The 27,550-nt window shown below is 35.6% G+C and overlaps 2 protein-coding genes across 2 annotated transcripts in view; one reads left to right on the top strand and one right to left on the bottom strand.

Moving 5' to 3' along the window:
- LOC121427980 (PAS domain-containing serine/threonine-protein kinase-like) overlaps positions 1–8,200 on the bottom strand; it is a 50,036-nt gene extending 41,836 nt beyond the window's left edge. Inside the window, exons 1-2 of the mRNA XM_041624562.1 lie at positions 8,087–8,200; positions 2,796–2,976 (exon numbers count right to left, since the gene is read on the bottom strand). Coding sequence (XP_041480496.1) covers positions 2,796–2,976; positions 8,087–8,106 — 201 coding nt within the window. The 5' untranslated portion in view covers positions 8,107–8,200. The remainder of the gene's footprint in view (positions 1–2,795; positions 2,977–8,086) is intronic.
- Positions 8,201–14,253: 6,053 nt separating this feature from the next.
- LOC121427969 (ribose-phosphate pyrophosphokinase 3, mitochondrial-like) lies at positions 14,254–27,004 on the top strand. Its single transcript, XM_041624551.1, has 6 exons — positions 14,254–14,547; positions 19,726–19,858; positions 21,767–21,839; positions 25,606–25,699; positions 25,961–26,079; positions 26,768–27,004. Exons 1-6 carry the CDS (start codon positions 14,401–14,403, stop codon positions 26,970–26,972), a joined length of 771 nt encoding a protein of 256 aa, XP_041480485.1. The 5' UTR covers positions 14,254–14,400; the 3' UTR covers positions 26,973–27,004.
- The last annotated feature ends 546 nt before the right edge of the window (positions 27,005–27,550 follow it).

Genomic DNA, 27,550 nt, shown 5'->3' with positions numbered 1-27,550 from the left:
GGTTAACACTAACAACAGAAAAAAAACCCAGAAAAGCAAATGTTATTGTTTCAGCTACAGGAAGGCTTCTCTATAGTATGTTGCAAGTGATTGTGAATTTACAGACATACAATAAAAAAGAATTAAATTACTGTGATAACTCAACTTTTAACTTTTTTTTACTTAAAATAAAAATTGAGCACTACAAGTTCATTTGGGATTGATCTCAAACAATTTCATATGGACTCAATTTACTTTATACACATGTATGTACATATACTCTCCTGTGAAATCAAATAAAGTGTATAATTTCACCAGCTTGGAATGGGCTTTAATATTTTTTTAGCTCATTAAATGCAATCTGAAATTCTGAATCACTATTACATGTAGTATTCAAAGGGCTGATTTTAACTAAGAAGACTAGCTCTAAACATTTAGGAGCATGATACCCAAATATCCCTAAGCCTCTCACTTTGAGTGCAGGACTAAAGGGGTTAATGAATCCAAGGTAATGATCAACACACTTTGGTGTGATCTGAAAGACCTTGGTGACATGCTACCAGGCAGCTGCATCTCCACATATATTATCCCAGAGAGACATAAAATTAATCAAGCAACAAAGAACCAATGTGCATTATTTAAATTGATCTTTGAATACAGTAATAAGCATTTCTAGATTTTGTTTAATTTTGGGAAAAATCATCAGGGTATTGAAACCCCAAAATACAAGCAGTGGATGTAATGTCTTCAAATTATTGTAGGGGAGTCACTAGGAATAATCCTGTTCGAAAGATATCAATTCATTGATAAATGTACAGAATGAATATGAATTGTACACATACATTGTATCTAAATGTCATCAACCAAAAAACCACAAAATCACATGTTGGGACCAAAGTCACCAAACTGATATCCAAATCACATGTACACTGTATACATTTGCAAGAACTTTTTATTTGATTTCCTTTAAAAAAAATCTTTCAACACTTTTTAATTACATTTTATTCATTTTTCTTTTTTTTTCAAATTGAACTTCATTCTATTTTGTTATATTTTTTAATCAATTATTTTTAGTTACAGTATCATTAGTTAATTTTTTTTTTTTGGGGGGGGCCCTCAAATTTTTTGTCTAATTATGCCAAGAAAACAATAGCAAGAGTAGTTAAATTACATCTGTAAAGTGTGGGTTTGCGTTAGTCATTAGTATCTCATTAGTATCATTGATGCTAATGCACACACGACATCTGCAGACTGTGAGTGAATGTTTCAATTGAGAGAAGAGGGCATTAAAGACTGATAGAGCTCTCCAAAATCTATATCATTTTAATACAATGTGCCAACCCCTCCAAGGAGGCTCCCCCTAAGTAAATATCAATACATTGTTACATGTACATGTACATACATTGGCAACTTCACATTGTGTATTGTGTACCCAACAAAAGTACAATGCATCAAAGCATCAGTCAAGAACTGAAGAAAATATACTTTTGTTTTATTTTCTTCTTCTACAATGTATGGTATGCACAATACACGGCATGCAAATTAGTAAGCCTACAATAAAGTCAATGTAAAGCTCACAAAAAATAATAAAAAATAAAATTTGCTAGACACTGCATTTTAGTGTGTCAGACAAAAAATAACAAGATGAAATAATTGGCCACATCCACCTGAAGTCCCAAACAAAAAGTTGTTTTGAATATACATGTACATGTACGCTGTTATCCTGGGGGCTTTATTTTCGCGGATTTCACAAATTGCCAATCAGCCGCAAATTTAACACCGCACAGAAATATTGACACATTTAGTAATTGGTGCAAAAGTCGCCAACAGAGAACTTTTGCTATTTGACACACCCTGTATGGTGAAAAAATATGAGTGCGTTTTTGATTTTTTTTCAGACTCAGACGTGTATCAATCAGAAATGATTTTATGTCTGAGATCGACCTTTAACGTCACCAGGGCTTAAACCTCTGCATCAATATGAAACTTTCTCACATAGCTTGGATTACAGGCGCATGCTACAACACCCAGATTTTATTTAAATGAGGAAAATGAAGATTTAAGCGCATACATGTACATGTATGTACAAAAATTAAAAGTTGAAAAAGTATGTTTAGTAATTCAAAAAGTCAGCCAGAATTTCACTTTTTAAAATATTTCTCAAATAAAATCAGAGCCTAAATAATTTCCAAATACAAAATGTTTATCAATATTTATTCACTCAATGCAATATTATAACGTAGGCCTTATTATCCATGAAATAATTTGATTGATTGTCTCTATACACAGGTATATTGGGAGGTATTTGCGTATTCATAAATATTCATAAGTCACATGCCCAATGGTTTTAGAGCCTGTGTAAAATTTTGTTCACAATATTCAACATCTTTGCACTGAAACCAACTTTTTAAAAAATGAATCAAACAAAAGACAACTTCCAAAGATTACTTTTACAGATCAAACTTTGACATGACGAACTTGCAGATATATACAGGTACAAAAATAAATGAAATTTAAGCCACTTTTTACAGCCACATTTATGCCTAAAAGACACATCAGCATTTAAGTTCAAGTTTGAAACGAAATTACAGATTTTTTTATAGAAAAAACAGAATCACAGAAAGATGGAAAATGGGAAATTAAAGTCCCTACACAATAATGAGAAGAAACAAATGGAATATCAATCAGTGTCAAATACATTGTGAAACACTTCAAACAAAATCTACATAAATATCATGTTCATGAATTCTTAATTTCATTAAATATGATTTTCACCAAATTATCTGGTTTAAAAGCAAAGATGATACTGTACTCACAGGGAATGATAGAATATTTCTATTGATAAGCTGATGCATCCTGGCAGGTGAATTTGCTCTGACAGGAAGTGAGCTCTGACGAGGGATTGGAGATTTCAGAGCTTGCATCCGCAAAGGAGACGTAGAAGAGCCACCAGCAGCATCCTTGGTTGCCATGGTGAGGGCTTCTCCTGCTCTTAGTCTGGAGGTAGAAATACAACATACAAAGGAGATACATTTAAAATTCTACATCTAGGGTCTACTACATGTACAATGTAAACATGACATTTTTTTTCAAAATATGTACCCTTGTTGTTCAACATACATGTAGGCGAGCGCATTGTGCGTTCAAAATTTAGTTAATGAGGGATTCACTGAATTGTGCTGTATACATGTATTGCACTTTTTAATATTAGATCTATTTGTAGCGCATGGTTGAATGACCCCACTCATTCAATGAGCAAGATTATGATATAACCTTGGGGCAATTCCAAGATAACACTGTGACACTTTGGAACAAATTTTCATATATATCAACAGTGAATAACTAACAAGTTGTAATACTGAAGTTGAGATTAAGTTTTGTCATCTACAGTGTACATGTATCTACAATGTAAAACTACCATCCCAACTCCCAAGTAACTTTTAAGAGCACAGAATGAATAAAAAATTATATTAGTTATGCACAATTAATAACCACTGTAACAGCGTGACTCAAAAAGGACATTTCCTGACCAAACTCTGTGAAGTTAATGAATATTTCAAGATGTTGCTATTCTAGATGTATGTACATGTAGTAAAGACTTGATAATAATAATTAAAAAGAATAAGAAAAAAATATTCATTAACATGATGATGGCATATACTATTGTAAATAACTGCACTGTAACACTGTGACTTTTGGACAGCATGTACAAAACCTATGGAGAATCTTGTCGTCTTCAGAACTAATAGTATTACTCCTATGTGCTGTGTACAGTGTATCAATGATAATCATGTTCAGGTAATGTTCTGCATTGATGTGTGTGACACTTGAAGTCGAAACAAGGTAAAATAAAGATAATTTAATTAACAAGTGGAATGCCTCTGGCCGTCTCACCTGCATCACGCGATTCAACATAGCAGCAGTGCTGACTTTGAAAACTACTAATATTCACACAAGATGTTCAGTGATACTTGGTTACTCTTATTTCCACGTTTTATGAATTAGACCAATTACACTTACAGAGATAGGATGGTAATTCAACAAATACCCCAATGCGGCTAAAGTTCATTGATCTCACATGACCTTTGACCTTGATCATGTGACCTGAAACTTGCACAGGATATTCAGTGATACTTTATTACTCTTAGGTCCAAGTTTCAAAAGTCAGATCAATAAACTTGCAAAGTTATGATAGTAATTCAACAGATACCCCCATTATGGCCAAAGTTCATTGACCTTTGACCCTGGTCATGTGACCTAAAATGCGCACAGGATGTTCAGGGATACTTGATTACTCTTATGTCCAAGTTTTATGAACTAGACCAACACACTTTCAAAGTTATGATGGTAATTCAACAAATACCCCCAATTCGGCCAAAGTTCATTGACCCTAAATGACCTTTGACCTTGATCATGTGACCTAAAACTTGCATAGGATGTTCAGTAATACTTGATTACTATTATGTCCAAGTTTCATGAATCAGATCCAAAAACTTTTAAAGTTTTGATTGTAATTCAACAGATACCCCCAAATCGGCCAAAGTTCATTGACCCTAAATGACCTTTGACCTTGGTAATGTGACATGAAACTCTAATAGGATATTTAGTAATACTTGATTAACCTTATGGCCAAGTTTCATGAACTAGGTCCATATACTTTCTAAGTTATGATGTAATTTCAAAAACTTAACCTCAGGTTAAGATTTCATGTTGACGCCGCCGCCGTCGGAAAGCGGCGCCTATAGTCTCACTCTGCTATGCAGGTGAGACAAAAATGATAAAAATTAAAACTTTACAATGTACAGCTTGTAGATTATGAAAAATTTTATGGAGTTTACTGAGAAAATTATATTTTACAGTAGGCCTAATCAATTTTTACACCCTTTCATTCCCTTTAATCATCATAGGGAAAACTGAAAAGACAACATTGTCACTAATAATGGGAAGAGAAAAATGTGCAAAATCTTACAAAAATAGGAATGCAAATAAAATGGATAAATTTGATTCAAAACTATTGCTTCATGATTCATGGACATTAATGTTACTAGATTTTACATAAAAAACTCAATACATTTTCTAATACTTTATTGAATATGATTATCTCTTGCATTATATGTTATGTCTAGAATTATGATTCATACATGTATGTAGGCCTATGCTTTTACACTCAGGCTACTTACGGTAGTCAAAATCACTGTTAAAATGACAGTTAAAAGAATAATTTCCAAGTTTGACTTGTTACTGTGTGACTGTGCCAGAAATGATGAAATTTCACATTCAACAATTAATAACATCTGCAAAGTCATGAAATTGGCATCTATTTTCCATATTTCCTTGAGATTGTTTTTATTCATTTACCTGTACATGTACCTGTATATGAAGAAAATGAGGAATACAAGTCCCGCATTTCATCATTACTTTTCTACGCAATCTACAGTGGTTTGAGCTTGGCCCTTTTATTTATTAATTAAAAAAATTGGGGGTGGGCGACTTACTTGCTGAATTTGCAATACCTGTCACAACTGTGGGGGCTTGCTTTCATAGGTACATGGGGACAGGGGCGGATCCATGATTAAAAAAGGGAGGGGGACAACCCTCCCCCCCCAAAAAAAAAGGTTTTCATCCAAAAATAATGACATATCATCCACAAACAAATATGACAAGCAAAAAAAAAAGGCTTCACTTTCAAAGGGGGGGGGGGCATTTTGAAAGTGAAGACCTATTTTTTTTGCTTGTCAAATTGTTTTGTGGACAAATTAATGTCATTATTTTTGGTTGAAAACCTTTTTTGGGGGAGGGGCTTGTCCCCCCCCCCCCCCCGTTTTGGAAATCTTGCATCCGCCCCTCAAAAACATAAATAACTATTAAAGGGGGCTATGGAATTTGATGTGAAAATGCTGTTAAGACAGAGAAGTGTGCCCGATGTTAACTGACAACTCTAAAATCCATTGCTTAAACACGTTTGTAGTGTGAAGTTAGCATACTTAATACCTCTCAATACATGTGAGTGGCGTTCTATCTACTTATTCTGAAAATAAATAAATCATGGCATTTTGCTATTACCACTCCCCCATCATATATCTTTATTCTACATCAGGGTTAGATATATTATTCTGAACCATCTCTAAGTTTTTTTATTTTCAATTTTAGTGGGGGTGCATATGGAACTCTTGCCTAAAGATGACGCTTGCAAAAGACTTTCATGCCATTGGCCCATGTCTCCCAAACTCCCAGCCCCCGATCCCGCACACTATTAGGTGCGGTGTAACTCGGGGGCCTGTTGCATGAAAGGGTCTTTGGTAGAACTGCTCTACGTAAGCACGAGATATCGCTCAACTGTTTCACAGAGCCGATTTTGGGCGATATGAAGAATAGTCCTTGGAAAGACACCTACATGTATGTAGACATGATCTTCTTTACACACCACCCGCCACTGTCAGCATTGAGAGAAAATGCGTTTACAGCAAGCCACCCTGACATATCACCTTTATACATTTTTGTAATTCAATTGCACTCTGATGCAGTTTATCTGGAATTGTGCCAAGTTATCTTTTATTTACTTACTTATGGATGGCTGGATCACTTTGGGCTGGGAACGTCGAACTGCCTGGCAAGACGAATCAAAACTAATCTAGGTCCAAACAAATTTTTTGGATATAAATATGTTTCCCTTTATTTTTATCCCATTTTTCTCCCACCCCTACTCTTTCCATTTTTTAAAAACTAAACTTAAAAATATCGAAATGGTTTTTAACTTTTCTGACCGGCACGTGCTTTATCACTAGTTAAAGGTTATGAAAAAGCACTTGAAGAAAAGAAAATTTATATAAGGTAAAAATTAAACAAGTTTTTATAAGTTCAGCAAAAAAAAATGATAGAAAGCTGAGATGTTACTAAACATGCTAAATCATTTATTTATTTTTTTTGTTTTTGTGGACGTTGGAGAGATATTAGGGCCTATAAAACTGAACATTTAACATTTTAAACGAATACATGTAGGAAGAAATATTTCATTATGTAGATTTGAATCAGTGATAGGTCAATACGCAATCACGTGACCATAGCTGCAAGGATCGCATTTGTTATATTCTGGGTTTTGACGTCACCTCAGGGAATATACTGCGTAGTATTTTCAATTGTGACGTTATATCCACTAAGGTGACGTCACTCGCTGCATACAAGTTGTGCAACAAGGTAGTTTATTTCACGTACGCGGCTAGTGTTAACGCGTTGATTGCATGAAGAACGCGCTTGAATTTATAAAAAAAAATCATTATGACGTAGATGGAACAGAGCTGTAGCAAGAATTTCGCTCTTGAACCAGATGATGAATGCAATTTCTGATGGCGTGTGCCCAGTGCCCATCATCTGAAGAAACAGAGCTTTCTCTGCATTTACTTTAACGCACGACAGAGCGAGTGCATTATTTGTTTTATAAAATAGCAACACAGAAACAAATTTCTAAAAAGTTACAGTACGGTACAGACTACAGTTTTGTTGGACTTCTCCCGGGACTTCTAGTACAGCACTGGTTTGCTCGAACGTGCAATATCAATTTTCGTTGCGCACCTTTTGCACTGCCGTGCAGTGCATTAAAAAAGTTGGATGTCATGTGACGCGTATTGGCCAATCGCGATGCTTGAAAATACAGAGCTAGGGCCTACAAGAAATAATTTTATCATTCATATAATCATTTTCAATTTCATACCGGTAATGCGGGGTATTTAAAGCAGTTGCGAGTTTTTCCTCTGTCATTTTTAAAGCTCTAAAATAAAGCCAGGTGTCCGGCAATAGCCTAGCCCTAGCCTACACTGCCATATATCGCTCATCTCGTCATGTCTCATGAAAAAGGCCCCTAACGTAGACGTAGAGTAACGAGTACTCGTAGTCGTAGGGCCAGGGCCACCAAACCATGCAGCATCTGCATCAGTGGGCCGCGGGTGCCGGTACGGGTCCCAGCCCGGCTTTTGTGTTTGATCTAGGACCTAGGCCTTACCAAAAACACACCAAACACAGCAAATTACTGCATGTAATAAATCAAAAGGCAAGAGTGCATAGAATGATTCAGAGAACAAAATAAAAATAATCACAGTATGTAATTCCTTACTTGTTTAATTCTTCAGCCATTTTCGAATTCTCCGCAAAAACCGATTCCAAGGCGTCTGTACCAACGCTGTGCAACCGACGAACTGAACTTATCGACTCTAAAACCTCTGTATGCGATTTTATTTAAGATCAGTAGAACACTTCCTGCAAGAGTTGTTTCGGAAAGTTGCTGAGGAGCCGGAGGTTTTGGCGGGTTATTGTGAAAGAAGTATAAAATAAGTGGAGCTGAGTTTTACTGGCATTATTGAGGTGCACAATGAGAAGAAAGAAAATACCCTCTACAAAATGCTGAGGGTTTGTCGCAAATAAACCTTCAAATAAACCATCAATAATATGAAAACTATTTAAGGGCATGTTAATTGCATGGCTGAAAGAGAGGGATTGTATCACAATTTGAGCTCCAGATGTCAACCATGCAAGCTCGCAAAACTTTACTATAGTAAAGTGGAAGACTTGTGTAAAATTTAGGATCAATTCTTGTAAAGAACAATTGGTAATCAAAGTCAATACTGTCTCAGAAAATGAGCCATAAAGTCGTTTACTGGATGAGAATATTTAAGGAAAGAATCCGTTGAATAATCGAAAATCTATACTAGAATACGAGCTTGGAGACAAGCTAGCCCCAGCCCTCCTTCGTCAGGTTTTTCAAAGAAAGAAAGAAAGAAAGAAAGAACAAAAATAGGAAAGATGGAAGGAAAGCAGGAAAAGGAAGGAAAGAAGAACATGTGAGGAAGTACAAAATATCCAAATACTAATACATTATTAGCATCAGAGCAATTAAGAGAGGGATGTCTCAATTATGGCACTGAGCTAGAATGGCGGGCCTGGAGAAAGAGGCAATAAGAGTACGGAAAATGAAGCTAGTAAAGACAAAAGCCAGCAATGAAGAAAAGGGACAAAAACACGACCGGGCTTGAAAAATATAAAGACCGGGAAGAAAGGTGGATGACCAGGCACGGATCCAGGAGGATGCCGAGCCGGCCCCGGCCCCCCCCCCCTATTTTTTGGCAACCTGCAAAAAAAGTGTACTCTTTAATTTCATCGAAACGATGAAAAACAGAAAGAAAAGTAAGAAAGAGATATTATACCCATGATGTGTAATTTACAGCCTCGTAACGGCCGGCCCGACCCCGAAAGCAAACAAGAAGGTGAGGGGAAGAATTGGAAAATAGACTTTATATTAAAAAAAATTCGCTCGCGCTTCGCGCTCGCATTAATTTCCTGTGTAATGAATGTCATTAAAGAGGATTAAATGGCACTTAATATATCCAATTCTGAAATCAATTTGTACACAATATTTTAGCTCGCATATTAAGCGTTCATTATTTTGTTTGATTTACAAAAATTGTTTATATCAAAATTTTCAGCTCGCGCTGCGCGCTTGCATTGTTTTATTTATGAGATACCTATCCTCTTTGGAAATTCTTACTAAAATTTCTAAAATGTCCCTTTATCATGTGAGTATATGAAAATTTTATGCTCGTTCTTCGCGCTCGCATTTAATTGTTTGAGACACACAGCTTGTTCTTTATTTAAATAAAAACACGCTTAGCCTGTCCAGTTTTCAGGTCGGAGTATCAAAAATTTTGAGCTCGTGCTCCGCACTCTCATTATTTAATTGATGATACTTGTACACTCTTCATTAATCAATAAAAAACAGTCGATTCTATAGTCCCTTTTCACGTACGTTACTATTAAAATTTCGGCTCGCGCTTCGCGCTCGCATTGATTAGTTTGATACTTATCTTTGTTCATGATATAAAAACTGCTCATAATTTCAGGTCTAAGGACAAGAATTTGAGCTCGCGCTTCGCGCTCGCATTATATATGAAGACCAACAATACAAACTAAATCTTCAGTCTTGAGTTAGGACTACCCCCTAAAAAAACCCCCAAAAATCAAATTTATAGCGGCCAATCGGGAAAAAATGTTGATGAAAATATTTATCGCCCCCCCCCCTATTGGCGAAAGCTGGATCCGCCCCTGACGACCGCTTTAAGCTTGCTAAATTTTATGCAATAAAAGTCGTAATCAGGACAATCCTTACCCAAAATTTAGCCATGCAGGGGCTACTACATATATATCCCTATTATCTTCTAACCTAAGTAAGTTTTACGCTGGCTAGATTTACCGTAAAAAGCCTCTTAAATTTTACTTTGCCTAAATTTCCAAAGCTACTATTAGAATTTGATTTCAAAATCATTTTAACGGCCAAATTTTTCTGGCTCGCTTCCCTCGCTGGCCATTTGCATATATAAAAATATTACGAGGCTCCTGATGCTCTGCCCCAGACCAGTGGGAGAGTGAGTTGCCCCCCCCCCCCGAAATTTTGAAAAATAAAAAAAAATGATTGTACATGTTTTCATAAGCATCCAACTTGACCTGCAAAGTGCTTCAAAACAGCTTTTTTGTTCTTTAAATTTTGAAAATTTTAAAATGTTAGCTCCCAACAATTTTTGTCATTATATATTAACATAAATCTTTCAGGTCATTTTATAAAATTCAAAACTCGCTCAGGCTACGCGCTCGCAGAAACTGTTGACTGATATAAGCAGATAAGTAAATTATCTGTTCACATGGGGCTTAAACATCCAATGTTTATTTACAGGCTCGCGATCAGAGTTTTCATTATTCGCCCTAGCGAGATACACATTCTGCGTATTCATAATTTTCATGAATGTTTTTTTAAAGCTCGCGCTACGCGCTCGCATAAATTGTTTAATTATATAGCCATCCAGTTTATGATTACAAAAAGTGCTTAGAACGTCCAGTTATCATGTCAGGATATCAAAAATTGTCAGCTCGCGCTTCGTTCTCGCATCATTTATTTGGTGAGATACTATGAAAACAGCTAATTCTTTTCAGGTCCCTTTTCAAGTCAGTATAGGGTGTACAATAAAAAATAGCTTGAACTTCTCGCTCAATTTTGAGAAATATTTGTGTGTTATGCCCCCAAATGTTATTTTGCCTCCCCTATAAGGCTACCCGATCAGGGGGAGCTTTTTGCCAGATTTTTTGTCCGACAAGTTATGATTTGACAACTTTCCATGATTGGCTGAACCACCATTAACTGGAATACTGGAATGTCGGACGTTTTATCCGACAAGTTCACGAAAGAAACGCTCCAGAGAAGGGCCACTAAATTCAATGGTACCGGTAAGAAAAAAATCTATACAAACAAAGATTGATCAAACTAAATTTAACTCCCTATATACATAATTATGACATACCGCGCCGTGCGCGAGGGAATATGATTGAAACTTACAAGCTGATTTCATATAGATATGACCAGGTGGTAGTGCCAGATTTGGGTCAAGTGCATGGGCCTACCGGAGGTCATGATAAAAAAAATGTTCATTTACTGATCAGTCACTGATAAACGCCCGGGGCCAGTCAAATATATTGCTGTATACACGCGTGACCAAAAAAAAAAAAAAAAACGTGTTTCAATTTTTTCAGTTTTGGACGCGGGCCGCGCTTGCACTCGATCGTTAAGGGTATAAAAAACATTGATTTTCAAAAAAGGGGTAGTTTTGAAAATCTGGTCAATGTCAATCACAGGGTCAAACGTAATTGGGTTTTTTTCAAAGCTTTTCTTAAAGACTCATTGAGCTGCCAAACTATAGGGTATGATTTTTCCCCAAGCTTTTTCCCGGGGTCATATTCTGCATGGCGACAACTTGTTTAGGGGCCAAAATTAAAGCCCGCGAAAAACTTGTGTAGGGGTTATTTTGCACACAGAGAAAAACTAGTTTTGGGGTACATGTTTGGAAATAATTTGGCCACGCATATGTACAGCAATACATTTGACTGCCCCCCCCCCTCCCGCCCGGGGAGAAACGTAAGAAATCTTTTTGCAGACTGAGAAAACCATGGAATAGTCTCAGTAATGAATTAGTTAATGCACCCAGTGTCTACAGTTTCGAAAATGGACTGGACAACCATGGGCGGAAATCTCTCCCCGAAGGTAGGGGGGACCAGGGGCGGATCTAGCTCCCGCCAAAAGGGGGGGGGGCGAATTTTTTTCACCCATATTCTCCCCGATCGGCCGCTCAAAATTGATTTTTGTTTGTTCTTTGAAGGGGTTGTTCCAGTGGCGTAATGGGCCAAAAAATTGAGGGGGCTTGATACGGCGTATCACGTAATAATAATAACAAGTTGCGAGCGAAGCGAGCGAGCAAAAATTTCAAAATGTTCATTACAAAAAATCAAAGTTTGTGATAGATTTTGACATGACATTTGGAAAATAATAGGCTTTATATTTCATCCTTATCCCTTTCCTTTTTCTCTTTTTGTTTCTTGGTCGTGAAAAATTGGGGGTGGGGGCAAAATGTCGATGTCCTAACAGTCATTTCTAACTTTATTCTAAAAAAGAAATTAACAATTGTAGTAATCTCATAAGCCATATTTAAATAGTACAAGCGCGAAGCGCGAGCTGATTTTTTTTTGGAATTTCATCTATTTTTGTCCTGAAAATTGAATATTATAGGCAATGTGTGTGAATCTGAACAAGATGCGTATGTATTACTGCGAGCGGTTCTGGCTTGATCTGCATGTAAGGGACCTGTTAAAGACGTTTTGCAGTAAGCCATTAAGACGATGCATATTTCAAATATCAAATAATGCGAGCGCGAAGCGGAAGCTGAAAATTTTTTGACATTCCGACCTAAAAAGTTGACATTCTAAGCACTATTTGTAATCATTAACGGTATAGGTATAAAACCAAATAATTAATGCGAGCGGAAATATTGAGATTTCAGACCTAAAAATGGGACACTCTATTTATGTTTTGTAAATCATGAAAAGATGGGAAATTTTGTCTTTTCCTACATTAATAATGCGAGTGCAAAGCGCGAGCAGATTTTTTTTTTATATCCTGATCTGAAACTGGATAATTTTAGCGCGTTTTGAATAAAGATCAAGCTGCATATCTAAAAAAAATATTTGCGCGTGTTTTAGAGTTAGGCAGAATCTGGGCATTCTGAATACATTTCATTTTTTATCATGAAAATCAATAATGTAAGCGCGAAGCACGAGCGGAAAATACTTAATATTACTGTATGAAAAGGTGAATTTATGCACTATCTAAAGCATTGTGTAGGGAAATTGTGAAGTGGATATGGATAGCACTTAATAAATGATGCGAGTGAGAAGCGCGAGCTGATATTTTTATTACCTGAACATTCTTGGCCTAAGGACATTTTGTCATCATATGAAAATGATGACTATCCTCCTATTCCTATTCTGAAAAAGCGACAATTTTGTTATTAAGAATTCATAATAATTTTATCTATCGTATTTATTCATGTTATAAGCATAATAGTGAATTTTGTTGACATTGAGGCCTGATAACTTGATATTTTAAGGACTTTTGTAATCATGACTATGAGTTGATTTATTTTCAAAAATAATGCCAGTGCAAATCGCGGACAAAATTTTTGAACTGCCATAAAAGGGGGATTTTAAGTAATTTGTTATAGAATTAATATATAAAGAATCTTATGGAATAAACAGAAACAATAATTATGTAGACCTACTTGGCAAATCAAATAAAGTGAGCGCACAGCGCAAAAAGCTGCTAATGACATTTTGCAGAGCACTTTAAAAAAAAATAAAGTTTTAAATGAAACAAAATAATAAAAGCTCGATTTTCGACCTGAAATATGCAATTTATATTTCAAAACTTGATATTTAAGCTACATATCAGCCTATTAAACACGATATGTATTTCGTCGAACAGGCTGTGCGAGCGCGAAGCGCGAGCAAATATTTAATATAGTGACATGAAATATATTTTCAAATCATTTCCCAGTCTTCCCTTGACCTTATTTTATTCATTCATCTCCCTCCTCTTATTTTTCCTCCTTTTCCCCCTTCTTTTGTCTTTTTTTTCTTTCTTTCCCCCTTTTTCCATTTTTTTCTCCTCCAAAACAAATGTATTATTTCGATTTTTATTGATGTATTTCCTTCCATTATAAAAGACCAAAAAAAATAGGGGGGACAATTGATATTGTGTCCCCCTACTATTCTGGGTAGGGGGAAGCGACCCCTTTGTCCCCCCTGGGATTTCCGCCCATGTGGACAACTAAGTATTGGACTGAAATGTGAACCTGTGAATTTCAAGTTTGATGACCCACATGATCCAGCCATGCCAACGTAAAGATCGAGGAGAAGGACTTTGGAACTGAATACATTCATAATGACTTCGTTCAGTAGTGGGTTACTGAACTAAACACTCGTCGATATCTAGTCGAAAACTTCAGTAAAGATATATCTCATGTAATTGATGATTGAGTGTAACGTTAAGTAAGGAAAATGGCTTCTTCGGTTAGGTCAGCTTTACTGTTTTGCCACCCATCTATGGAAGGTCTGGCTGAAGACATTGCAAAAAAGTGCTGTGCAGCAAATTCAGAGCCATTCATCCCGGTTGTGACTCCAGTTTCCCCTTTTTCTTTTGCCGAGGTTTGTATATTATTAACTCACTCTGTCTGACAGTAGTACGGTACCGGTGGTACCGTACATCTGTGATTCTGTCTAACCCAGGCAGGCCAGGGAGCTCCGGCCGCGCGCTTGGCCAAGCGGGTCGGAGCTCCCGAACATCTGTCATGTCTGTACTTGCTCAGTCAGGCGTAGCTGCTGGAGGCTTCTGGCCTGGGGCCCGTTTCTCAACACCTGGATAAGTTAGTCATATCTTTATGACTTTATCCACTAACCACAAAGTTAGCTCCAATCTTACTAAACCTGTTTCACGAAAGGCTTCCTAACTAGAATACCAAACGTTAGACATCTGGCAGCCATCTGTTTCGAGGAGTTTTCAATTTTTAATTTTTAAAAAAATTTCTCGTACCCAGATGGCTCGCTATCGTGCAGCCACCATTAGGGGGCTTACAATGCGAAAGCCCCCCGTCGGGGCTCTTTAATTTTTGTCTTTAATGAATCAAACTTTTGAAAATTAACGCGACCGAAATGCAAATTAATTTTCCCTCTTGGCATTAATTGCCAAAAAAAAGGGGAAAAAAAATCCAGTTAAAAGGAACAAAAACAGTTACCTCGGCTGTCACGCAACTTAACTTCCCTGTTTTATCCGAACTTGGTACATAAACATATGGCCATTGAGTCCCCTGTACAGATTGCGTTAGAACTTCGGTCTCAGTATTTGGTGAGTGAAGCCAATGCAGTTCAGCTGAACAACCAACATAACCATGATAATGCTTTTGATCTATAGAATACCTTGATATACGATACCGTATACAATCGGTAAAAAGAGTGGACGAGACATAGCCAGGCTTAGTCACTAAATAGCATTATTTTCAAAAAGAAAAATTATGACGAAATTGAAAATATTGTGATAAATTTGGAAATACATAAATTTAATATGTATCATGCATATGGTCAGTTCCCCCATGTCTGCGCGGTCTCCCAAGTCTGCGCACCCGCGTATCTGCGCGATTCTAATTAAAGAAGATACGCAACGAGCACAAACTTTACAAATGCTATACATAGGCAGGTATTCATTAAAAAATCCGACTCAAAATGGTGGAAAAATAATGAATTCAGGGCATTTCATGTGACAGCCTCATAAATGCAGCCTTTGTCATCAAAATCCCCGAAACGTGTGCAAAGTGAATGAGTGCGCAGACATGGGGTACCATTGTTTTTTTCAATCTGAAAATGACTGCCCGCAGTTTTTTCAAGAAAATCCTATATTTTCTTTTATTTTTTAATGAGAAATTTGGTACACTTACTCTTAATAATATAAGGAACATCATCAACTCAAAGATTTTGTGTAATAAGAAAAAAATCATGTTAAATCTGAACTCAAATTGTTAGGTGCGCAGACTTGGGGCCCACCATCATACTTAAACCAGGAAGACTGGAGCATTCAATTGCTGAGAAAATTGAATTATGAACAATTCATTTCATGACAAAAAATCACATGTGGACATTGAGATGGGTACCCCCGGGATATCAAATTTTAATAAGTTTATGAAAGTAAACCATAATGATTTCTTTGTAAAATGATAATTATACAGTCATTTACGATTCCAAACATCAAAATATTGTTTAATTTTAACAATATCTTTCAAAATCGTTGATACTGAATCATACAATTTGACAAATTATATGCATAAATTAGAGATAGAATTTATCTAGATGTTAATAGGGGTCTGAAAAATGACAAATGGTCATTTTCAAACGCGAGTGACATGACAATCGGAGAGGTTTAAGGGCTCATATCTTCAAACTTAAAGGTTATGAATCAATCATGACTACTATATTATAAACAATGTAGGACTGGCATGGGCCACTGCGAGTTTGATTTGAATTCAACAATTCGTTTAGTAGATATGATTAAAAAACGGTGCGTGAGTGACACAACAAATTTTGGACATGGGTTTCTGACCACTAACACATATGGTTGGATTCGTGCCCAAGTAGTTGTCATGGAGTACTGTGAGTACCAGTAAATGGACATAAATAGTGTACCTATCTAACACATATAGTCAAAATCAATCAAACCTCTATGGAAAATGGTACCCTCCTATATACCTTGAGTGACACGACATCCATAACGTGAGTGACACGACAAGTGCAAAAATACAACATTTATCTCAACATTGAAAGTATTTTTTGCATGATCTAGAAGAGTAAAATACCATTAACGAAAAACAAGCTTAATTACATAATAACTGCTTTCTTTAAAGTTCATAATATGTCATCCTGATGTTTTATTCTTGGTTTATGGTCATATTTGCCCATCAACTCACATTCTCTATACCATACCACATTGTCACACTAGGGCTTCTACCACTCTCCTCTTTAGAGGAAGAGGGGGCACTTGAAGGAGGTGTTATGAGGTCTTGGCATTGACATCAACTCAAACATTCTTTTTGTGGCCTGATATCATTCAAAACTTTAACTCTTTCTCCCTATCTGTACATGAAAGTTTACAGGTTCACACAATTCAGCATCCACAACGGATGGAATAATTTTTCCTTGTAAGAAAGGTATTCTCAATAGTCACCAACATCATCTGGCATGGTCTGGTAGCCAATGATGTCATGTATGACTCCTTTTTCTTGAAATACTGGATTACAATATTATCCTCCTTTAATATTTTAGGCATTGTACAAATAGGACATGGCAGTTTCAATGTCTTTTTTGGTACCAAACCCCAATCACGTTGCTGCACACTTCAGATGAACTATCAGCAAATCCTTGAGAAACTTGGGAATTCATCTCAACAAGCATAGGTTTTCTCCTGAACACTGCTTGTATGTGGACCCTCCCAAGGCAGTACATGTAGGCACTGTACCAAAATTCAGAGCTATGCCTTTAGCTGGAATCTTGTACCTTTTCATTGCTAATTATTTGATCATATACCATACCACGGGAATCCAGGGAAAGCCACAAGGTGAAAGACGCAGTCAGTACCTGATTCTTGCAGTCTGCTACTATTACATAATAACTACAAGTCATTAGCCTTTCCTTTTCTAAGCCCTTGGATGTCACACTAAAGTCCAATTCAGCATCCCAACCAGGCTCCCTTTATACCTCAATAGCTTTTTCCCCTCGAGGTCCAGCTCTGTTCTTATCAGGGTACCCCCCCCAAAGAAAAAAAAAATGATCTACTGGTACATGGCAACCCATCCAAAGTTGCTCAAATCAAAATGCGGTCTCGGTTGGGACTTGTTGGGACCTACATGAACATGCATCATTTTGTTGTAATGAATATGTGTAAATGCAAATCTGCTCTGAACACACATCGGCCCGCTTACGGTAGTTTGCTGTTCAGACCCTACATGTAGTTAATCACTAGCGGTATGAATGGTGGCTGAACAAATAATGATTTTGAACTTGGCATGTAGCTGCTTCAAGCAATATCCAAAAATGTTCTATCAAATCTCAGTACATTCTCACCTGAAATGTTTATGTTTTCTTGCAAATTTGTTTATTTCATGTCCTGGAATACAAGCTTTATGGCAAATGAAAAGGTTGATTTAATCAATCAGAAGGAAAAGAAAAATATTTTCTTTTCCGAATTTGAAAAAAATGTTTGGTGGTGATGGTGATCTCTTATATCCCATGTACACTACTTTACCACTAAATTTCTGCAAATTTAAAAAAAGGATCCCTGACTTTTCTAAAGCTCTATGAGTATAACAAAGAAATAACATTGCTCAAAAGAAAGGTGAACTTTCTGCTCATTTCTGGAAATGGAGACAGAGAATGTTCGAGTAATACCTAGGTACATGTATGACTTGAAACATCACCATCACCAACCCTTCATGCATTGTAAATATGTCCATTGCTAAAGTATAGTGGTTTTTCTCTTGATACATTCATAATTTTGTGTTGATTGATTATTCTTAATCACAGTACATTCACCAAAATATGAATTAGGATCCGAGTCTTCACACCAATGGAAAATTGTCAGGATTTTTTAAACCAAGGCAACCACGGAGAGGAGAGAAAATAGATGAACTCAATGTCAAATTCAATATTTCCATAAAAAGGAGTAAAATTAGGAAGATGGAGGAAATTATTAGCCTAAAATAGGCCTAAATGATGTCAGGAACAACATTTTGACTGTATCTCTGGTAAACGCTTCAAACATTACTGGATGTCCTTTTTTATACACAATATAATACCGTGAGTGACACGACATTTTGTGAGTGACACGACATTGTGAGTGACACGACACAACTTTAACAGTTAATGTTAGCTTTACCTTAACACAGTGGACCAAGTTACTTTATATACAATAAGGTACAGATAAACTGTATTTGCTCCAGTACTGGGATAAATTAATTTTCAGAATACACAGCTCTAGAAAACGTTTTGCATTTAAAACGTGAGTGACACGACAACCAGTTTTGAAAACTTTGAAACCCAATTTTTTTCAGAAAAACACTTCACAGAATTTTTTTTTGCTATTAGGAGTTACATGTAGATACAATACACAGCTTGTATCTTGCCAACAAATGTGCTTCTAATACAAATTTTATATTGTGATAGGCAATATGTGAATTTTAATGCAAAAATCAACATTTTGTAACATTTAATTTCCCTTGCATAAAATTCACTGTATCTCACGACATAATTAATACTTTTATGTAAATGAAATGGAAAAAATATACTTTAAGATGTCTAGTTTCAAAAAACATTGATGCCTAATGATTTCTAGCAAGTTTTAATTTTCACCCCCATGTCCACTTTTGTTTGAAAATGACCAAATACGAGTCAAGTTATGGATGGCCTGACGTGGTAGAATCTTTATCAATTAAAATACTATTTCAGAGTGAATGGCTTTGTGAAGTGTTACCAACAGTTTTATAGTTTCTTTGTATTACAATTATCATTGAATGCATTATGATTTGTCATGTCATTTTCATTTACACGTATTTGATGTACGTAATTCGTAAAGTGGCACTGCGGATAAAATTAGCCTAAGTTAGTCCTAACGTTAGACGACTCTGTAATGATACTTTAAATAATTTGTGTATTTGTCTTTTCATCAAGGAGCCTTGACAGTTGACACGGACCCTATAGACCTGTATGTCGAAAGCAATAAATAGTAGAAAGTAGTAGGCATGTTAGGAATGAATTGTATTGACACATGATTGATTTTCATTCCAGTCTGCAGCAGAAGAAAGGCGACTGAAGAAATTTCAACAGGTTCAATTTGTCAAGACGATTCAATGGGATAAGTTCAAAGATGGATGGCCTAATCTCTTCATTGAGAAAGTCAGAGAATGCGCTGGAAGGGATGGTAAGTAGCATGTGGTTTTTTTCTGTTTTTACATCCCATTTGCTTATTCACACTTCATTAATGTCCATTCATTCTGACCTTGGAGTCCATAGCATGCCATCTTTTTGATATAGGCCTAGATCTATAGAAAAATGATGGGAGATAGAAAGCTGGGGACTCTCAACTATTTTGTTGTATACATGGGAGACCACTGGTCTTCAGAACTACCCTTGCTTATTGATTAATTCTATTTCTGCATCATATGCAGAGATGTGTTATTACAAATTGAGTAATAACAAGCAGTGAAATATCAAGAAAATTTGTTTTTATTCATTAAAAAGAATGGTAATTTAAAGGTCAAGTCCACCCCAGAAAAATGTTGATCTGAATAAATTGAGAAAAATCAAACTAGCATAATGCTGAAAATTTCATCAAAATTGGATGTAAAATAAGAAAGTTATGGCATTTTAAAGTTCTGCTTATTTTTCACAAAACAGTGATATGCACAACTCAGTGTCATGTAAATGAGTCAGTCAGTGATGTCCATCACAGTCAGTGATATCCCTCACTCACTATTTCTTTTGTTTTTTATTGTTTGAATTATACAATATTTCATTTTTTACAGATTTGACATCAAGGACCAAGTTGACTGAACCATATAGTATTAAACAATACTAATTCCACATGTTCAGTGAGGAATTAATCGTTGTTTCACTTGACAATGAGGAGAAAATTAAAATATTTCATATAATAAAATACAAAAGAAATACATGTAGTGACTGGATGACGTCATCAGTCTCCTTATTTACATACCGACCAGGATGTGCCTGTAACTGTTTTGTGAAATTAAGTGAAAATTTAAAATGTCATAACTTTCTAATTTTGCATCAGATTTTGATAAAATTGTCAGTGTTATGCTTGTTGGATTTTCTCTTTTTATTCAAATCAACATTTTGTAGGGGTGGACTTGTCCTTTAAAGGATGCAGTAGACCGCCAAAATAAACGATTAAGCTTCATAATGATGGATTGGCGGCCTCTTAAAATACAGGTATTCCAAACATGAATCATAAATGTTTCTATACTATTCACAATAAATTTGGTATCAAAGGAATAAACAAAAGAACTTCTTGTGTTCCTTTAAATGTTTAATTAGCCATTGATTTGTACCTTCCTCTGTAATCACATTAATGATTTGCCTCTTTTTTTTGCTTTATGAAACAAATACAACTATGCATACCTTTTTTAAAAGATAACTTTAAATGTATGCAACTTTTATTTTGGGTAGCAGAGCAATCATCCTATCCTACAGGTATATGTAGAACAGGACAGTACTGTTGTAGATGAAATTATGTGAGAAAAAACTTTAGTTGTGATTATGGGGGCCAGATAATTTCTTTAATTTCATATTTGAATCTTATTTATGGTGACCCAAGAATCTATATACAAATAGCCAGTGGGCAGAAAGTGGCAGCCATTTAAAATTTGGGGTTTTCTGTAAATTTTTCCTTATGTTTTTGCATTTAGCATACCTCCTTATTTTCTTTGTTGGTTTTTTAATGAGGCAATTTCAATGAGAAACAGATTTCTCAAATTATAAGGAGAACTCCCCCCCCCTCGATCTCTTCTCTTTATTCATATTCATGGGAAATTTTATTTGTGTATTTATTTTGGTCATGTCACCACTTGTTCAAGGGAGTTTATTTACTAACCATATTTCCCCATTTAAGTTATGTCATTCTATGGTACCTCATTAAATATTCATTGACAAAAAATACTGTCGGTGTGGTTGCTCGTGTAACATATGCATGTAGAATTTTCTTTATCAAAGAATTGTGATTTGATTATGCCTAGATATTTTTCTCTCACCATTAATACCAGTTTTGTTCTTTGTGTTTTTGGTTTTATCATACTTTCTTGTTACTGTGCAGTCATATTTCTTGGAAGTTTTCATTCCCCTGAGGTGGTGTTTGAGCAACTCTCAATAATCTACCATATGCCAAGGTATTCATTCAACTTTTCTTACAGCAGATCTCTCATACCCTAATGACACCCCCCCCCCCCCCGATATTTCTTTTATCAGGAATTCTTTCAGAATCATAAACTGCCAGGATTATGTGCCTGTACATGTATTTTGCATGTTTATTAAAAGAAAAGTAACCATAATACCCCCCCCGTAAATCACCTAAAAGGTGACCTGGGGTGACTTTGGAAAACATCTTTAAAATGTTTGTCTTTGTTTCTCCCCATCTTACATACATGTAAGTAATTAGCAGGGACTGAGAGTATCTTTGGAAAAGTGGGATGTAAATAATTAAATATATCTAACTTTAAACTAGAGAGTTCATATCCACTCAGCAAAGTGCTGAAGGTGCTGTTATTGTTTTCTTGGCTGTGGACATGGAATGGAAGTTTTTTTTAAGTCTCGCGGGGGGGGGGGGTGTTGGAATGAGCCTTATGCTGCTCCTTCCCTGAGAATTTCACTGCTATCTACAATTTGTTATGAATAAATCAGCCTATAGCATTCACAACTATTTCTACATGTAGTTATTTTTCCCCAAAACATTAGTGTGTTGTTAGTGCTTATTATGCAAATTCTATGCTTCATTTATTTTCTCTACAAAATCAATGTATAAAGTCTTGAAATTGAGTATAATTTATTTGAAATCTCTCTGTGATGTATTGTCAACACAAAAAACTTTACTCACTTTTATTATTTGCTTTAATGCTTAAAATATGAATAATGTTAATTGGTAATTACACCATGATAGTTGTATGATATTGACTGGCCTTGAGGGGAACATCAAATATGTGGCCCGCAACAGAATCATATTGGCCCGACTCTTTAGAAGAGGGCAATATGGTTCTTTTAAGGGTGACATATTTGATGTTTCTCGAAAGAAGAGTCATTCAATATTATTATTACCCAAGGCTGTACAATATGTAATTCAAACTATTATTTTGAACAATTTATATGCCTGTTTGCCTATCAATACTTATGATTTCAGGTTATTCAAAAACTTAGTGTTCAAAGTAACCCTTGATAAGCATTTGTGATGGAAATTGTAACCTTGAAGTCATGCATCATGCATGGCACGCACATACACTCAACCCGTATAAAAATGCACTTGGGTTGCGTTTGTAAATAGTATGTAAGTATTTAAAATGCAAAAGAAGAATACATTTTAAAGTTTGCATGAAAGTGTCTCCAATACCCTAATAGGGGTGACATGGGTCTAATACAGTTCATGTATATTTATTGTCATTGTCGTTGGATTAGAAACTTGTTCCAGCCAGATTTCTCAAATACTGAGATTAGCAATCAAAATCGGCTCCTACAGCGCAAGTGCACTAAAAATATGGCCAATATTGCCCTCTGTTTTGTACAAGATTCCTATGGGTAAAGCCCAGGGAGGGCAACATGGCAATAATAATAATAATAGTACATTTCTTAAATACGCATAACACCTACAGGTCTCTATGCGCGAGTGACTAAATCAAACATTCTGAAAAAGGTGGGTTTTTAATTGAACTTTGAATTTCTCAAGCTGGGTAATATTTCTTAATGTCGATGGAAGAGAATTCCATTGTGCTGGTGCAGCTTTCTGGAAAGCCCGATCCCCATATGATTTGGTCTTGACAGTAATTTCAGAGAGAAGATTTTGTGAGCCAGAACGGAGATTACGCTTAGGTTTATGAATCTGGACAAGTTCTTGAAGATAAGCAGGGGCAATACCATGAATACATTTGAATGTTAATATGAGAAGTTTATATTTGATCCTTGATCGAATGGGTAGCCAATGAAGGTCAGATAAAATAGGGGAGATGTGTTCAAATTTTCCTTTTCGAGTTATAAGTCTTGCAGCAGAATTTTGGATATGTTGTAATTTATCGAGAAGCGATTCCGGTATTCCGAATAGTAAACTATTATTATTATCTAAGTGACTTAAGATGAAGGCATGTACTAATTTTTCTGTTGTTTTCCTATCAAGATATTTTCTCATTTTCCCAATTTTGTGTACCCAATTGCAGCAGCCCTACAAATATTGTTAACATGGGACTTCATTCCTAATTCCTGTTTACTTCGTTGGTCTCAGATTGAAAGTAGCCGGCGAAAAAAGACTTTAATTTATCTCCTAAAATGCCTTGTATAGGTAATAATGTGTCATATAAAAACAGGCCTTAAAATTATAATCAAGAAATTTATCATGGAAGGTTTTCACACAATTAAGTGCTATTCAGTATGTACCTATGGTACTCACTCTTTGCATATCATTTTGATATTTCATTTAAGTTGGTTACAGTATCTTTTTTCTTTGCTTTGTTGTTTTGTTGTTGCTGTTGCTTTGTCTAGTTTTTATGATTAAACATTTCCAGCTTACATTAATAATTTTCCATTATTGTTCATTCTCTTAGTCATTGTTTATCCATGCCATATAATTTACAGTTTTATAAATCACTGTTAAATCTATATCTTTCTGTTACAGTAAAACAATCCTTTTTTTTAGAAAACATGGACATTCCATTTTTGTCTCGCCTGCAGAGCAGAGCGAGACTGTAGACACCTCTTTTCCGACGGCGGGTACGGCATTGACAATATTGAAATCTTAACCAAGGTTAAGTTTTTGTACAATCAACGTAAATTGTATTTTGACCTAGTTCATGAAATTTTGACAGGGTGATAGTGTATCACTGAAGGTCCTGCCTGAGTTTCAGGTCACACGACCAACCTCAAAGGTCCCTTATACCTTGGTCACATTTGTTCTACGGCGGCCGTACGGCGAGTCAAAAACAGCCGTTTTAACATTTTTTGTACCAGCTTCATAGGTCATTTGAATAAAAAATGATAAAACAACTGTTTTCGACTCGCCGTACGGCCGCCGTAGAACAAATGTGACCAAGGTATTAGGGTCAACAAACTTTGTCAATGTTAGGGATATTTGTGGAATTTTATGGATCTAGTTCATGAAACTTAGACATAAGAGCAATTAAGTATCCCTAAACATCCTGTGCGAGTTTCAAGTCACATGACCAAGGTCAGAGGTCATTGATGGTCACCAAACTTTGATAATGTTGGGTATTTGTGGAAAGTTCTGTCATCATATTTCAAAAAGTTTATAGAAATAGTTCATGAAACTTGGACATAAGAGTAACCATGTATCCTTGAATGTTCTGTGCGTGCTTCAGGTCACATGACCAAGATCAAAGGTCAATGAACTTTGGCTGTGTTGGGGATATTTGTTGAATTGGCATCAAACTTAGACAGCTAGTTTATGAATCTACAGATGTCATTCATGAAACATAGACCTAAGGGTAATTAAGTATGAATGATTGGTTTGCACACATCTTAGGTCACATGATCGTAGTCAAAGGTCATGTTGGGTCAATGGACATGGTATTTTATTTTCATACACCAGGGGAGTGTTTCATCAACATTTTCATCCGACAAGTTGTCAGATCTGACATCTTTCTCTGACGTTGATTGGCTGAGAGGTACTGTTTCTGTGGTAACTGTCGGATAAAACGTCCGACAAGTCCTTTCATGAAACGCCCCACTGTATGATTATTATCTTTTGTGAATAGTTATTCAATAGCTGTTTTTTTTTAAAGTCAGCACTGCTGCTATATCGAACTGCGTAATGCAGGCGAGACTGCCAGAATCGTTCCACTTGTGTAATCAGTGAATACCAGTCTTAGTTTGATATATCTGCCATTTTCTAACCTTTTAGAAATTAATGTTCTCTTTTTTAAAATTTTTCCATCAATGTAGGTATTTAGCCAGATCATTCAAATTTATTCTACCCTATTTTCCCACCGGTACTATGGAGAGGATAGATACAGAAGGACAAATAGCTACAGCTAAGGTATTGATTTATTGATTGTTTTTATATTGGATCAGTATGTAAGAATGTACCTGTTATCAAAAGTGCAAAGAGAGAATAAGATATATTTCTTTAAAGATGAAAAGAGAAGCTTATTTTACAATTAATTTTGACATTAAAGCAGAGTAGATGTCATGATTCATAGGACTACATGGATAGAAAATATTTGAATATTTTGAAATATAATTGTATGCAATACTACAAACTTATATTCATTTTTGATATGATTATTTTTGTTACTAGGTTCTGGCAATGCTGCTTTCTGCTATTCCTTCAACGGCTCGGGGACCAGCTCAGATTGTCATGTTTGATATTCATGCTCTGCCTGAGAGATTCTACTTCTCTGATCAGGTTATTCCAAGGTGAATTAGTTTTGTCCCCTCCCCTCTCCCCTGTTCAACTTTTGAGATTAAATATGAGAAATGGGTTATTGATACAACACTTACATGCCTTTTCTGAGTCAGTATCACGCTACTAAATGGTTCATGTTTGTGATTTGTGTATAAATCAATTGACATTGGCTTTGATTTTTAAATCTGTAAACTGGAATTAATTTTTGATTGTAATTTGTCTAACTGGCCATTTGCATGGTTTGAGAAGGGGATTGGGGACATCCTGCACCCACCTTTTAAATATACCATAGAGTTATTCACAGTTTTTCAAAACAGTCTTCAAGCTGATCAAAACTTACCATATTGATCATGGTATAGAATACCATAACTGTTAACTTATCAGATTTGAAAAACAAGTGTGTAAAAAAACGTCACCACCAGGGTGTTACAGCCTCTTATATGAAAAAATTAAAAATTAGCCAATATAATATATATCACCATTGCCATATTTTGAAATACAGCTTTTCTTAGCTGACTTAATTGTTTTGAGATACTTATTTTGAGAGGCAAGATTTTAACATCCCAGCGATGCAGTGTGTCTGAACCAGTCTAAACTAGCACACATTTATACCATTTTGCAATGTCACCAGAACAGTGATTCTCTTCTGTTGGCCATTGATAATCGAATAGAGAGTTATTATTTTTCATTAAATTCTAGACTGGAATCGGCCATTCCCTTACTAGTGAAGGAAATCTTTAACATGCCAGATGATATCCAGGCAAACCTTAGTGTTGCATTTCCTGATGAAGGTGCATATAAGAGATTTCATCAAATGTTTGAAGATTTTCCAAGTATACTCTGTACTAAGATACGAGATGGTGATCATAGGATCGTCTCTATTAAGGAGGGTAAGTTCTTCTAGTTTGGTTTCTCATGTCAACCTGCTTTTTCTTCTCCTCTCTCCTTCATCTGTTATCTTTTTTCTTTCTTTCTTTCTTTCTTTCTTTCTTTCTTTCTGTCTGTCTGTTTTCTCCCCCTCCCCTCTTGTTTTATTTATTTCCAGTTTAATTCTTTCATCTATTTTTACTTAAAGGATCCTTTCTACTTTGATCGGTGTTCTGTAATTTTGTTGGTCATCATTTTGGTTTTTCCCTGTTACTTTTCTACCTCCCTCTAGTTCTTTTTATTTATTATTATTATTATTTTTTTTTTTTGGGGGGTACATTTCCAATTTTTACACTTCTCTTTTCACCTTTATTTTCCCATTTAAATTTCCTGCTGAATTAAGTCACATTTGAATGATTACTATTATAGTTTTTTCCATCAACATTTTCTAATTACCATTTATTATTGTTTATTCATATGATATTTTGTGATGGATTTTAATGTTATACTTATCATAATATGATGTTTGTATATTTGTAAAATGTATTACTGTGTGCAAATGTTACTGGCCGCAAGATACAAATGTTAATAAACCCTGAAGAATATATGTATATG

This window comes from Lytechinus variegatus, chromosome 1 (assembly GCF_018143015.1).
Source record: "Lytechinus variegatus isolate NC3 chromosome 1, Lvar_3.0, whole genome shotgun sequence".
In the NCBI taxonomy this organism is placed as follows: domain Eukaryota; kingdom Metazoa; phylum Echinodermata; class Echinoidea; order Temnopleuroida; family Toxopneustidae; genus Lytechinus; species Lytechinus variegatus.
This window is presented reverse-complemented; position numbering and strand designations above follow the sequence as displayed.

What these genes read in the sequence shown, in the direction of transcription:
- LOC121427969 (XM_041624551.1), top strand. Translation starts at nt 14,401, where the DNA reads ATGGCTTCTTCGGTTAGGTCAGCTTTACTGTTTTGCCACCCATCTATG. An exon ending in GACAAATAGCTACAGCTAAG is followed by an intron (nt 25,700 to 25,960) that starts GTATTGATTTAT and finishes TTTTGTTACTAG; the next exon opens with GTTCTGGCAATGCTGCTTTC. An exon ending in TCTGATCAGGTTATTCCAAG is followed by an intron (nt 26,080 to 26,767) that starts GTGAATTAGTTT and finishes ATTAAATTCTAG; the next exon opens with ACTGGAATCGGCCATTCCCT.